Consider the following 14542-nt stretch of genomic DNA (forward strand, 5'->3'; position numbering starts at 1 on the left):
CTATACCCTCTGGTAATCTCATTTTATTTTCCAGTGGACCATATAAGTATGTGGTTACAACATCCATTAACCACAAATTACAGCCAGACTTATTAGATATCTAAAAGTCGTTGCATCCATCACAAGGGAGTATGTCTCCTCATAATCTTTGCCAGGTCTTTGAGAGAATCCTTGTGCTACAAGCTGTGTTTATATCTCACGATTTCATTACTCTCATTTCTCTTTCTTACAAAGACCCATTTGTGTCCAACTGGCTTTAATTTCAGGTGTTATCCTTAAGGTCGGACCAAACACACTTCTCTTCTTGTAAGAGTTAAGCTCCACGTCAATAGCTTCTTTGCTTTGAGTGCACTCTAATATAGACGTGGACTTTAGATCCTCATTTGTCTCAAGTGCTACCTTGTATGCATAATATTTCATTTAATGTCGACATCTTTGCAGTTCCATTATATTCCAAACATGATATAGTTTATTGAGATCTCATTGTTGTCAATACCTTTAGGTCCTTGAGGTTTAGCGTCCCAAACCTCATTTTTGGTACCTTAGGAGTTTCTGTGACAATGTCTGGCTTCTCTATAATTCCCTTAACCTCGGTCTGATATGCACCTCTTTTACTTTTCCGAGGATTCTATCTTTGGAACCTTTCTGTAGCAACTTGTTTATTGTGTTCCTTGTGAACATCAATACGTACTGGTGCATTACAAGCTGGTATGTACGATTTTATTACTCTCTTTGGGTCAAATGGAATCTGGCAATTTATTAGCTAGCTTTTGCAAATATATAATTCTTTGGACCTCTGCATCACATGCTAGAGTCCGAGGATCTTGCCAATTTAAGGATGTTTGATTCCATATTAATTCTTTGACCAGCTTGTTAGTCTCTCCACCCTACATAGGGAATTCGGATTCTGTAAACTTACAGTCCGCGTATCTGGCCACAAATAAATCACATGTGGTTGGCTCAAGATACTTTATAATAGTGGGAGACTCATATCAACATATATTCCCATTCTCCTTTGAAATCCCATCTTAGTTCTCTATGTGGATGCAATATAAACGGCACTTATTTTAGATGGGATATGTCTGGCTTATGACCCATTATTAATTGGGAATATTTATTTTCACTAGATGGCCTGATGCGTATAAGTTCTGTTGCATGTAATATTGTGTGTCCCCAAGCCGACACAAGAAGCTTCGACCTCATAAGTAATGGTCGAGCATTTAATGGAGTACACTTAATGAAGGATTCATCTAATCCATTCTCTGTATGTGCATGTGCCACAGGGTGGTCCACACTTCCCCCCATGGACATACCATTATGATTAAATGCTTGGGATATAATAAGCTTCCCTTGTGTACATGCTACACACGTGAGTTTTTAGGGATAACTTTTCTTTCTTTAAGGTTGTGCCCTTTCGAACTCTTAATTAGTTTACGCATCATGTCCGAACCCGGCCGGCCAAGCCGGTCATGCCATAGTGAATTATTCGTTGAATATTTTCTTTGCTTTGCCAAGTTAGCTTCTATCATGTTAATCTTAGCATGGTATAAACCAGAGGCTAGTGCAGGTATAGTCTCTAGGATCTTCTTTTTTCCTTTCACATTTTCTGTAATGTAGAGGAACTCTTTAGATCCTTCACCCTTGGTTTCAATATGATAACCATTTGATCTTATATCTTTAAAGCTCAATAAGTTTCTCTTAGAGCTGGGTGAGTATAAGGCATCACTTAGTTCAATATGTGTGCCATTAGGTAACAAAATGTGAGCCTGGCCGTAGCCTTCACATAAAATTGCTATACCCGCAATTGTACTAACATTGGCACTTTTTATTATATGTCCTCGGCCATTTCTACAAATAGGACAATAATTTTATGTTTTAAACTTGCAAATATATAATGAAGGAAATAATAATTCAATCANTTTATGTCCAACTGGGTTTAGTTTCCGGTGTTATCCTTAAGGTCGGACCAAACACACTACTCTTCTTGTAAGAGTTAAGCTCCACGTCAATAGCTTCTTTGCTTTGAGTGCACTCTAATATAGACGTGGGCTCTAGATCCTCATTTGTCTCAAGTGCTACCTTGTATGCATAATATTTCATTTAATGTCGACATCTTTGCAGTTCCATTATATTCCAGACATGATATAGTTTATTGAGATCTCATTGTTGTCAACTCCTTCAGGCTCTTGAGGTTCAGCGTCCTGAGTCTCACTTGGTGCCTTAGGANTTTCTGCATGTCTTTATCTAATGGTTGTCTATACCATAATTATTATTACAAGTGGACTTGGTCTTATGTTGCGGGTTTAGATAACCCGCGGCCTCTACACCAACCAAGGCCGAAGCCTAATCGATTTCTATGGCCTTGACCACCATAATTATTTCCTTGGTAAGTCCCACGACCTGGACCAACATGTCCGCGGCCTCCTCGGCTAGCCTGGCCTACTCGACCACCACGTCCTCTACCACCACGGCCGCGGCCGTAGTGTCTTTCTCTGTGGACGTAGTTGGTCTCATTAGGCTCTTTAGGCTCTTGAGGATTTTTCTTTGTAATGTTAACCTTGTGAGCTTCATTGCACTTTTTCATTTATAATTGCTCATTGTTTTGCTCAGCAAGCAGTAAACAAGAGATGAGGTCTGCATAGGTCTTAAACCCCTTAGTGTGATAAGCCGAGAATGTCTTCTCTAGCAATTCCTTCTTAGTAATCTCAGTACCACACAACCTTAGGATAGAGACAATCTTAAAAGCTCTGAGTTATACTCATCCAAGGATTTGAAGTCCTGGATCCTTAGGTTTTTCCAATCGAATTGAGCCTTTGGTAGGAGCACCATCTGTTGGTGTCCATATTTGATTTTCCAACTCTGTCCAAAGGTCAATAGGATTTTCTATGGTGAGGTACTGATTCTTGAGACTCTCAACAAGGTGTGCATATGCATAATCACCTTATATATATTTTCTTAGTGCAATCATTATCATCCTTAATGCACTCACATAGGTCCTTTGATTTTTAGGTTAATACAGAACATGCACCCGATTATATCATGCGGTTTTAAGACCGAACCATGTAATTAATTTGGATCATGCCATGTGGTATTTAAGACCAAACCATGGAACTGTTTTTAGTTTAGGCCATGCGGTATTTAAGACCGAACCATGCCATCAATTTCTTCTAAGCCATGCGGTATTTGAGACCGAACCATGCCTATAATTTAAACTTAGGCCATGCGGTATTTGAGACCGAAACATGCCTTGCCTTACTCATATTTTCGTGGCTTATATTTATGCATGCAAGGACAACAAAAACAAATAGATGATGCATGCTACAATTTCCTTATTTCTAGATAGGATTTCCTTTTCTATGTTTTCCCTTTTAGTCTAGGATTTAGTATATTATGTTTTAAGAGTTTTAGGAACTTATCCTAATCAAATATTTAATCCGAGATTTTATGTTTTAATTTACAGAATATTAACAAAAGTTTTTATTCTCAATCGGATTTACTCTTAATAATAAAGTTCATTTTACATAAATTTTAGGATAATGATCAAGATTTATGGAAGTTATCCTAATAATTCTAGAACAAGCTTATGCTCGAAATTTATGATTCCTATGGCCGAAATTTTACAGGAAATCTATGTTTGAGTTTATGCTTAAGAAATCCTAAGAATTAATTCATGCAGCCGATTCTATATCAATCTATACAAGATCCGATTTTACTAATGATGCATGAATGATCCAAGTTTTAATATCCTAGAACAGTTTGATTTATTTCTTTCTTATGAATCTAACAGTTTAGTTCTAGGTTCTTATGCAACAATCAATCAAGCAATATTAATCAATCAACCAAATTCAAGCTTGATATCTTTTTGGTGCAATTTCACAAACAATCTAACAATCCTATGCAATCCGATTTTAAAGTTTTACAGGATATAGGGATCTTAAGATTTGTTTGTTATGTACTTGGATGTTTTAGGATTCAATAGCTTTAGGTTCAAATTCGATTTATAGGGTTTTAAGGAGGATTTTAGATCTTATTTACCTTTCACCAAGTAGGGTATGACTGGTTTTGATCTGGGAGCTAAAGACCTTAGATTTCACTCACGAACCTCGATCAGAACCGCTATCGACCCAATCCTCGTACCATTCTCGAACTGCTCTCGGACTGCTCTCGGACAGATCCTCGTATCGCTCCCATACCGCTCTCGGATGCTTCCCGGAACCGCGAACAACAAACCTCGGATAAGTCTCAAACAAAACCGAACAAGACTCACCCCGGATAGAACTCGGATGTTACTTCGAGTAAACACCGATCGCCGATAGTAACTTCGAACAGAAACTCGCGCGGACCGAACTCGGATGTATCTTCGAGTAGAATCCAGACCGCGGACGATGGTGGATCGTGAATAGGGAGTAATCGCCGATAGTTTTGGATTATCACCGAGAGGTTTGGACTATCGCCAAACTTTGGACGAACAAGAACTTTGTGGATGGCGGCTTTAGGGTTTTGTGGGCGGCGGCTTTAGGGTTTTAGGGTTAGGGTTTTCTCAGCTGGCCTTAGAGGCTATCGTGCTGATAACGTGTTATAAACTAGAGGATTTAGGGACAAAATCTCTTGTCTTATTATTGAATGAAGTCTCGAGGTTACATATATATAGAGATTACAATGGACCGACATAAGTAATAAGCTAATGGACCTATGGGCCTAAGAGGCTGAGACACAATACATAGACCTTAGACAGGCCGGTCGATGGAGTCCACTAAGTGTTTTACAACAAAAGCTGCTTTTTTCTTTTCTTGCTGTGTTCTTTTCGCTCACATCATCAAACCCAAATATTTACTCCACGTTAATTCTTCCACCACTTGTTACTTTTGGACTCGAATGCGTTGTTCATTGATTTTATACATCTTCTAATCATGTTGGTTATTATTTAAATCCTTAGTGGAACTGAAGTTTAGCTATACAATTAAGAAGACTGGTACTTTTCTCTAACTTGGTCAATGTCATCAATATTGATGACTTAACAAAAGAGGTTAGGTGGCTCCACAGCAACCTTTAACGTTACTATCTTGCATTCACTTCCCTGTCTGAGAACTACCAGATCAGAAGATATGATTGAGCAGAAGCCATATAACTTCACTGACCTCGTCATTATTTGCTTTCATTGCACATCTTGAGTCTGACTACTACTATACTACTACTCCTACTCCTGCCGCATACAGTTACAATATAATATAAATAACAACACAAAACATATTATTATATTTTACAAAATCGGAAGCCCACTGGCTTGTTCAGTTGTTCACCAACCCTATAATATATATGGTGGGGTGGTTTTGGAGTTTATTTATTTATATAGGCTTAGTTGTGTTCCATAACCATGGTTGTAGACATGAAAGATAACAAACATAGGTGCTCAAAGTTATAATTAAGTTATAATCCTCCTAGTATTCAAAAAGGTACGACAAAAAGGTGTACATTCATGTTATTCAATGAATATTATAACAGACTAAACTGAATCACTTGGATAAAATAGAATACAATTTGTTCTATAGTATTTCATGGCATCCGAGGACATACACTGAAACAATAGGAATCTATCTCTATGTGAGAATAAAATCATTTAATATAATTCCATTTAGACATGGCTAATCCCCACAAGACACCAACTAGATTAATTTCGATTATAGTTCTGATGAATCATTCTATAAACAAATTACAAACAAAGATTCGTCGATGGGAGTCAATTTCACCAATCTAATAGAATTTGGATTGTTTTTAAAGATAGTATTCTTTTGTATCTGAAGAGAATGTATATGAAACTCTCTTTTTCCTAAGTAAAATCTCACACTGTCCGGTGTCACTATGTATAATTCCAAACAAATATTTCCAATTTCATTGGTAGAATTGTCTATTCAATATTGATGCTTTTCCCTTTTGCCTTGAACCAAATATTGTCAACTTCGTTTTCATTTAATATCCTTTTAGTGATGGTAGGTTTTTCAACTTCGTTCTACGACAATTTCTCCATAATTTCGTTTTTTTTTTTTGTAATTAAAGGTAATTGACGATATATTAATATATCTTAATGTTATGATTTCTTTCAATTGATTCAAGAAAAGGCTGCGGACAAGCTTTTGAGACCCCAGCAGTACATGTGGGGGAGATGCATGCTCATGTTTTTCTGTAAGCAGAATTTGCATGTAATATATTGACATCTCTAAAAATGTAATTACAAAAAACAAAACAAACAAAAAACATTGTTTGCTTTTAAAAACATTGTACTGAATTAAATAGTTATAGTGTAGTAATTGTTTCGTTTTGTTTGTCAATTCTTATTGGCCACACACTCATTGATATATTGCGGTATTCACGTGATGATTGTATTCAAGATTAGTCCCAAATCTGATCTAGTAGGTTTATATGTGTACGTATATATATAAAAGAAAAGACTTCACTATTGATTGCGATGCTTCTTTGATAATTGCTTCTAACTACTTACTTGTTCTGTCCTCTTCTACCGACAGTCGACCATTTATTTTTTAGCTCCTACCGATTTTTTTAGTGTGTCTGTGTGTTTCGTTTGATGATTATATGATATAATCATATCTTTGGTCCACACTTCACAGCACAACCCTCGATTTGGTCGATTCTTATCTCGTGGAGACACCACAACCACCGAAAATTAATCTTTTAGGGTAATATAATATATCATTTCGTGCCATAAGTTGGTCCCAATATGATTCTTCTTAGAGGTCACGAAGTTTGAGCTAGTTATTCTTGATTATTTGTAACCTAGGTATAAATATGGTTTTCTAATTCACTAATGTATAATCCGTAATAGTTGTACAGTGACAACTAATCTCATCTTTTTTTTTCATCTTTTTTTACATTGATTAAATGCAATCTACAATAGTTAAATGTTAATAATTATGTTTATTTGCATGAAATATGTGATAATTTGGATATGATTGATGTTAATATGCGCCTCATTTTATTAGTTTAATCGCCAGAGTGAATCTGTACTTTACGTCAACTATTTGCATGATTAGTTTTCCAAATGATTACATATATTATTTGATGGTGAGAGATAATTGACGTCCTCCAAAAATACTTTATTAATTAATTTTTTGGTGTATACTGTATAGTATTGATGGATTGATTGGTGATACAAAATGGTAATCATTTTTTAAATGAGAATGGTATGAAATAGTTAGAACAAAATGGAAATAAATAAATGGTACATGAGTTTGAAATTCATGTCGATGTTTTAATGAAAATTTACTAATATTTTTTTTTTCTAGTGAATATTACAGAAACATGTATAAAAAAGGACACAAGTAGTCAAGTAGATAATGGCATTTGATATTAGACGCATATGTCGATGGAAAATACAGTTTCACACCATTTTCCTAGAGAGAAAAAAAAAATCTGATAAACTGAATCTCACTCACAATCAAAGTTAACCATTAAAAAGAAAAAGAAGAAAAAAAAAATCAGAATATTGTTATAATTTATAAATGGAGGTTAACATTATGTTGATTGTAGGCATTATATTTGTTAAACGTTGTAAAGAAAACTACTTTGGTATAAAAGGTTTTTTTGTTTGTATTCATCGGAGGCTAAAGCCCTTATATATATACTCATACAATTAAACCTAAGTACTTACAGATATTATACAACTAGACTTAGACAATAGGAATATTACATATACACACTTATATCTCTCAATATCCCCCCTCAAGTTGGAGTATGAAGATCACAAATATCCAACTTGCCATGAAACTCATCAAACTCTTTGCGGCCAAGTACTTTAGTAAGAATATCAGCAAGCTGTTCTTTAGTACCAACATATTGAGGAGCAATAACACCACGGAGGATCTCATCACGGATAAAATGACAATCAGTCTCAATATGCTTCGTGCGTTTGTGAAACACCGGAATCTTACTAATATGAATAGCCGACTGATTGTCACAATGAAGTGGGATCAGATAAGAACAATCAACACCAAGAAACATAAGAAGCTTCCGTAACCATAGAAGTTCACACACTGTTTCTGCCATCGAACGAAACTCAGCCTCAGCCGAAGAACGCGAAACCACATCCTATTTCCGTGTGTGCCAAGAAACCGGAGAACCACCAAGCTGAATAAACCAAGCCGTGAGCGAGCGACGACTAAGTGAGCAACCAGCATAGTCGGCGTCACACCAGGCCGTAATACGAAGATCTGTACCAGCACGCAAGAGAATGCCCTGTCCTGGATTGTTCTTCAAATAACGAACCACACGAAGTACAGCTTTCCAATGAAGCTCCTGTGGAGCATGCATAAATTGTGAGAGCATATGAATAACATAAGAGATATTTGGGCGTGTCACACTAAGATAAATAAGCCGGCCCACTAATCGACGATACATGAAAGGATCCGGAAGAACTGCCCCACCAGCTCGCGCGAGGTGATGGTCTTGCTCAAGAGGATGAGATACCGGTCTGACACCAAGCAAACCTGAGTCACAAATGATATCGAGCGTGTACTTACAAGTATATGCCTTCAGAATTACGAGCCACTTCAATGCCTAAGAAATATTTTGAAATACCAAGATCTTTCATATGAAAGCATGAACTTAAATATGACTTGAAACCAGCAATAATCTGTGGAGAACTGCCAGTAACAATGAGATCATCAACTTACACCAGAACATGAATCCGTGTATCCGCATCCGCAAAAGTGACAAGAGAGTAATCCTTCACACATTGTTTAAAACCATAGTCTTTCAAAGCCGTAGAGAGCTTAGCGAACCAACATTGGGGTGCTTGACGCAGACCATAAAGAGACTTATATAGACGACAAACCTTTGTCTTATCATCAGTTCGAAATTCTAGAGGAAACCGAATATACACTTCTTCGTCTAAGTCCCCATGTAAGAATGCATTGTGTACATCCATTTGATGAACCTCTCAATCACAAGAAACGGCAACTTCAAGAAAAAAACAAACTGTAGTCATCTTGCACACGGGTGCAAATGTTTCGTTGTAATCCAAACCCTCTGTTTGATTGTTGCCAAGAACGACCGAACGAGCCTTATATCGTTTAAGCGTCCCATCTGACCGATATTTCAAAGTAAAGACCCATTTACAACCCAAAGTTTTCTTTCCTGGAGGAAGAGTCTCGACAATCCAAGTGCTCTGATCCTCAAGAGCATCAACCTCCACACGGACCGCATTCCGCCAATTTTCATCAAGAAATGCTTCAGCATATGTTTTTGGGATAACACCAGCAGTTATAGCCGCAAGAAAGGCGCGATGGTACTCTGAAAACTGAGAACAATCTACATAAGAATCGATTGGACACCTTGTAAGCTGTGACAGCATATGGAAACAGAAATGACATAGCGAGAAACAGAAATCACACCACTATCAGGATTATAGACCTTCCAACCCTTTTTCCCAAACGGATAACCAAGAAAAATCGACTTATTGCTCTGAGAAGTAAACTTATCACCATCCCGGCGTTGATCATGAACGTAACATAAGCAACTAAACACCCGAAGGTGATTCATTGGCGGTGGTTGATCATATAACATCTCAAAGGGAGTCTTCCCATTAAGAACAGCAATTGGTGTGCGGTTAATCAAGTAACCCGCGGTCAGTGCATAAAAACTCTAAAATTCCACAGGGAGAGATGATTGGAAACGTAAATCCCACGCAATGTTTAGTATATGTCGATGCTTGCACTCTACGCGACCGTTCTGTTGGAGTGTCCTAACACAAGAAGTCTCATGAATAATTCCTTTGTCCCGGAAGAAGCAACTAAGAGAAAGAAACTCGGATCCATTATCACTCCGAATTGTCTTAATCTTCTTATCAAATTGTCGCTCAACAAGAGAGACAAAATCATGTAGTGTAGAAGTTGTATGTGATTTCGATGGCAACAAATACAGCCATACGGCCCGTGAATAATCGTCAACTATGGTGAGAAAAAATCTTGACCCACAAATTGCCGTAGTCTGATAAAGACCTCATAGATCACAATGAACTAATGCAAAAACCGCTGATGTCTTATTAATACTCAAAGGGAAAGAATCACGTGTTTGCTTAGCGCGTATACAAACATCACAAGACTTTGAATCAAAACCACAACTACTAATATTATTATTAGATAACTTCAACATCTCCATTGCTTTAGATGAGAGATGTCCCAAACGTCGATGCCACCGATCATCAGTTTTCTGGTCTAAGATTTGTGTCATTGCCGCTACTTCCACTCCTCTAAAGAAATAAATTCCATTCACCAGCTCACCGGCTCCATTCAGCATCTGTGTGATGTGGTCCTGAACAACACAAAGTCTATCAGAGATCCGAAAGATACATCACCTATCTCTAGTGAGTTGAGAAACTGAAATAAGATGGCATTGAAGACTATCCACAAAAAACACATCCGACAATCGCAGCTTTGAACCCAAACACACATTTCCCTTTTTATTTGCCAAAGTAAATCGGCCGTCCGGTAACTTGATATAGACCGGGGGCATATCACAAACTTCAACAAGGAACTCAATGCTTCCCGTCATGTGATTAGAAGCCTCTGTATCAATAACCCATGATTCGATAAAATACTTACCCGAGAGTCGCTCATGTGTGTCTGACTATCGTTCTATAAGCATCTTCTTCAAGGACTTCCATTCTTGATCACTTAAGCCAATGATTCCCGAACGATCAGCCTCTGTGATAACCGAATTAGCAACTGCAGTTGGTTTAGCAAGTACCACCTGGTTGGCATGAGCTGGTTCGACGCTCTTAGATGGCAGAGACAGAGTTCCACGTCGTTCAACATGAGAGACACTCGAGCTTCCCGATTGTGTAGTCGGAGATTCGAGCCATTCGACCGAGGACGATCACCCCACCACCAAGGATAGCCAATCTTGCGAAAACAGTTGGCAGCAAGATGTCCGGTTCGTCCAAAACTAGTACAAACCGCAGCTGGATCACGAAGCACACTCTGTTGACGAGAGCAAACCAAAGTTTGCACCGCAAAACTCGCACCTTCGTTGCGTTCTTCCAGCAAACCTCCCTCTCTTAGACTCCTCATCTTGAGTCACAACCTGATATGCCTCATCAAGATAAGGCAATGGATCACGAGATAGGAGAGAAGATTTCACTGTACGGAACAAGGTTTCATCTAAACCCATAAGAAATTGGTGAAACTTATTCTCCTCACGCTCCTTTGCAATCTCTTCCACGGTTTTAGCTCTCTGAAAATCCGCAAGACTCGTCCACAGTTTATTAAGCTTCCCATAGTATGCTTCCACAACCGTATCTTTCTGCTGGCAATTGGCAAGCTCTGTTTTGAGTCGCTGAACCCTTTGCCCGTTCTTCACTGAGAAACGCTTTTGTATATGCGTCCACAGATCACAAACAATTTCATGGTGAGACAACGAACTGCTCAAATCCGACGCCACCGTAAGCTTGATCCACGAAACCACCATGGCGTTATTCGCCCACCAGTCCTCAAGGTCATCTGAGTCATCACTCGGTTTGAGAATCGATCCATCCGCAAAACCAAACTTCTTCCTTGCGCGAAGGACAAGACGTAAATTCAACGCCAATTCATCATAGTTGCTTCCTCGTAGTTGTGGATGCGAGATGATAGTTCCGGGGTTATCCCCAGATGAGAGATCATAAGGATCAATTCTCCGACGCATAGATTCAGGATGAGTAGACGTCATGGTTGAGGTAGGTTTAGTAACAGATTCTTCTGTCATCGTAGAGAAAGTATATCGATTAGAATAGATCGAGATACTTAGGTCAAAGAAAAATAGAAAAACAGATCAAAGATGTAGAAGAGCCAAAGATCATAAAGCCTAAAAATTTAGGTATTGCTCTGATACCATGTAAAGAAAACTAGTTTGGTGTAAAAGGTATTCTTGCTTGTATTCATCGGAGGCTAAAGCCCTTATATACATACTCATACAATTAAACCTAAGTACTTACAGATATTACACAACTAGATTTAGACAATATGAATATTACATATACACATTTATATCTCTCAATAAACGTCATCATTTTGATGTCAAAACCATAGTCCAAAACGGTTCAGCACGAGCCCACAAGTTCGTACTCACTATGATTCCCCGAGGCAAATCGACCCCAATATCTCTCATCTTAACGCAAAGTAACTATTGCCTTGAACAAAAGATAAAAACACAACTTAACCGTAAATAAAATTATGGCAAGAAATATTTGGCTCTATATGAAATTCTCTGTATTCAACTTTATTTCTCCTCATTTTTGTGAACAAAAAGATGCCCCACCTTGGATATGCATGATTTTGCCTCATTCTAAGAAAAATAAAAAAAGTAAAAGTTGTCTTATTGACAAAAGATGAGAAGGAAAAAACTTTTGTTCAGAGCCTGATATGATAATAGGACTTAGAAGACCTACACATTGTCTACTTTTTTGATATCCTTCAAAGTTGAGTAAAAAACGAAACCGACAGAGAGAGAAAGAGACCCTCTCTCGCATCAAGAAGGTTTCAGTCCCTTGCAACACAAGTAAGAAAAAAACACCAAATGAAAAATTTCTAAGGTTGTAGAAGAAGAAAGTGAAACACAGATTTTTTTCATAATCACTTCTCTGTAGCGTCTCTGTTTATTTCCCAGTACAATAAACAAACGCCACACAAAAATCTAAGTACATCAAAAGAATCATAATCATGATGAAGAAGCCTGAAAACAAAAAAGAGAAAAAAAAAAACAACAACACCTCCACACAAGAATTATATAATCATACAAGTGAAAAGAAAGAAAAAGATCATTTCACAAAATGTGAACCTTTTTTTCAATCAAAGAATTCCCAATTGAACCTGGGCGGGACCGTGTGATTATTTGCAGTAGTCGAGCTCAATGGTGTAGCGGGATGATGATCAAATGTTTCCCATTTAGTGGACGTATCTAACACAAATGGTCCTCCTGATCCTGAGTTCCTTGGCTCCTCTTGTATCTCTTGTTTCTTCTCCTTGTATTGTATAGGCATGTCCATGAGAGACTGTATCGGTTTCTGTTCTTGTTTCTCTTCATTGTTATGTTCTTGAATCGGTGCAAGTCGCTTAGGAGCACCTGACTGTTTCTGCTGTCCATTAGCTATGGAGTTTTTCACCTTCAAGACATCGAGTGTTTCGACATAATTCTGCACTCTCTTCACCTGCATATATACATCGAAATCAAACGTTACAACTAAAGAACATTACGAAAAAGTCTTCGGTCATGAGATGATATTACATTACCTGCATCTTTCTTTGTAACTTCACATCACCTTCAGCCACAATACCATCCAACTTAATCAACTCATTCATCAACAACTCAATCACCGTTACAAGATCTTTCTCCGCAATCTTTCCTCCTTTCTTAATAACCATCTCAAACGCCGAAACCTACACACACAAAACACACACACACAATAAGATTTCACCGCAAGAAACAAAACCTAAGAAAGTGAAAAAAAAGAAAGAGCAAAGCGGGCAAAGGGCATTACCCGTCCGCCAAGTCTATCAACATCAAGACTAATATCAGAAATCGCTTTAGACGCCTTTTCGGTTTTGGCGATCTTCCTCATCTCCAAGAACCGTTTCTCTTGGCTAATAGGGTCTTCGATAAGCACCATCTTGGATTTATCTTTAACTCCCGAAACATCAAGAAACGCCTTAGAATCCCTTTCTTTATCTTTATACATTAGCTTCTGATCTTGATGGTGTATACCCGTTGGTCCACTCAACATCTTCTTTAACTCCCCTGCATCATCAACCAACCAACATAAATCTCTCTCTCTCTATATTCCATAACCCTTTCTCCAAATTTTTCAAAGTTCCAAATATAGTTAAATAGAGAGACTAACCAAAAGAAGCTTGAGGACTGATACTGATCTCATGGTAGACGGCACCGTACTTGATTCTAACTCTGATCATAGGCGGTGGTGGAGGTCCAACAGGATCCAAATCCGGGTTACGTTTCTGAACCAACATACCACCAGGTCTCATTTCCCACTCATGACCGCCTGACTCCCTGCCGCCGCCACCGGAACCTCTGCCGCCATTAGTCGCCGTCGCCGTCGCCGCCGCCGGAAGATTAGTCGGTTTGTTTCTCATCATCTTCATCATTTTTTTCCTTTTCTTCTTCTTTCCTCTCAATTAAACGGATCTAAGGATCTTTCTGATATATATATATAGAGAGAGAGAGAGATTATTAGTTCGTTAACCAGAAGAAAGAAAGAAAGACAAAAGACATTGGAGACAAGACACACAAAGAATGTTTATTACAAGAAATCTGGGACTTGGAGGAACATCATCAACAACAATACAACTCCAAAGTCCAAGTCCAACCCATTTCGCCACGTGTACTACAAAGATCAAACCAGAGACCTTTCCCTGATCTAACTAACTCTTTCTTCTTCTTTGAGCTTCCAAATTTTTGAAGAATCTTGAATTTGACTTCAGATCGAAAAGTTTTTTTAATTTCACTCAGAGAAAAAAAAAAAAAAAAAAAAAAAAAAAAA

At 38.0% G+C, this 14542-nt stretch overlaps 1 protein-coding gene across 2 annotated transcripts; it reads right to left on the reverse strand.

The window, feature by feature from the left end:
• On the reverse strand, positions 12596–14542 carry LOC104727047 (BAG family molecular chaperone regulator 1). 2 transcript variants are annotated; one of them, XM_010446045.1, is made up of 5 exons: positions 14307–14542; positions 13886–14199; positions 13526–13782; positions 13278–13424; positions 12596–13195 (listed from the first exon to the last, which is right to left on the reverse strand). In XM_010446045.1, the coding sequence occupies exons 2-5, from the start codon at positions 14145–14147 to the stop codon at positions 12833–12835; spliced, it is 1029 nt and encodes a 342-aa protein (XP_010444347.1). In that variant the 5' UTR covers positions 14148–14199; positions 14307–14542; the 3' UTR covers positions 12596–12832. The 2 variants fall into 2 exon arrangements, with proteins under 2 accessions (XP_010444347.1, XP_010444351.1); XM_010446049.2 differs by having other exon boundaries at positions 14291–14536.

This window comes from Camelina sativa, chromosome 2 (assembly GCF_000633955.1).
Source record: "Camelina sativa cultivar DH55 chromosome 2, Cs, whole genome shotgun sequence".
Taxonomy (NCBI): domain Eukaryota; kingdom Viridiplantae; phylum Streptophyta; class Magnoliopsida; order Brassicales; family Brassicaceae; genus Camelina; species Camelina sativa.

What these genes read in the sequence shown, in the direction of transcription:
- LOC104727047 (XM_010446045.1), bottom strand. Translation starts at nt 14,147, where the DNA reads ATGATGAAGATGATGAGAAACAAACCGACTAATCTTCCGGCGGCGGCG. An exon ending in CAGTCCTCAAGCTTCTTTTG is followed by an intron (nt 13,783 to 13,885) that starts GTTAGTCTCTCT and finishes TTGATGATGCAG; the next exon opens with GGGAGTTAAAGAAGATGTTG. An exon ending in AGTTACAAAGAAAGATGCAG is followed by an intron (nt 13,196 to 13,277) that starts GTAATGTAATAT and finishes GTATATATGCAG; the next exon opens with GTGAAGAGAGTGCAGAATTA.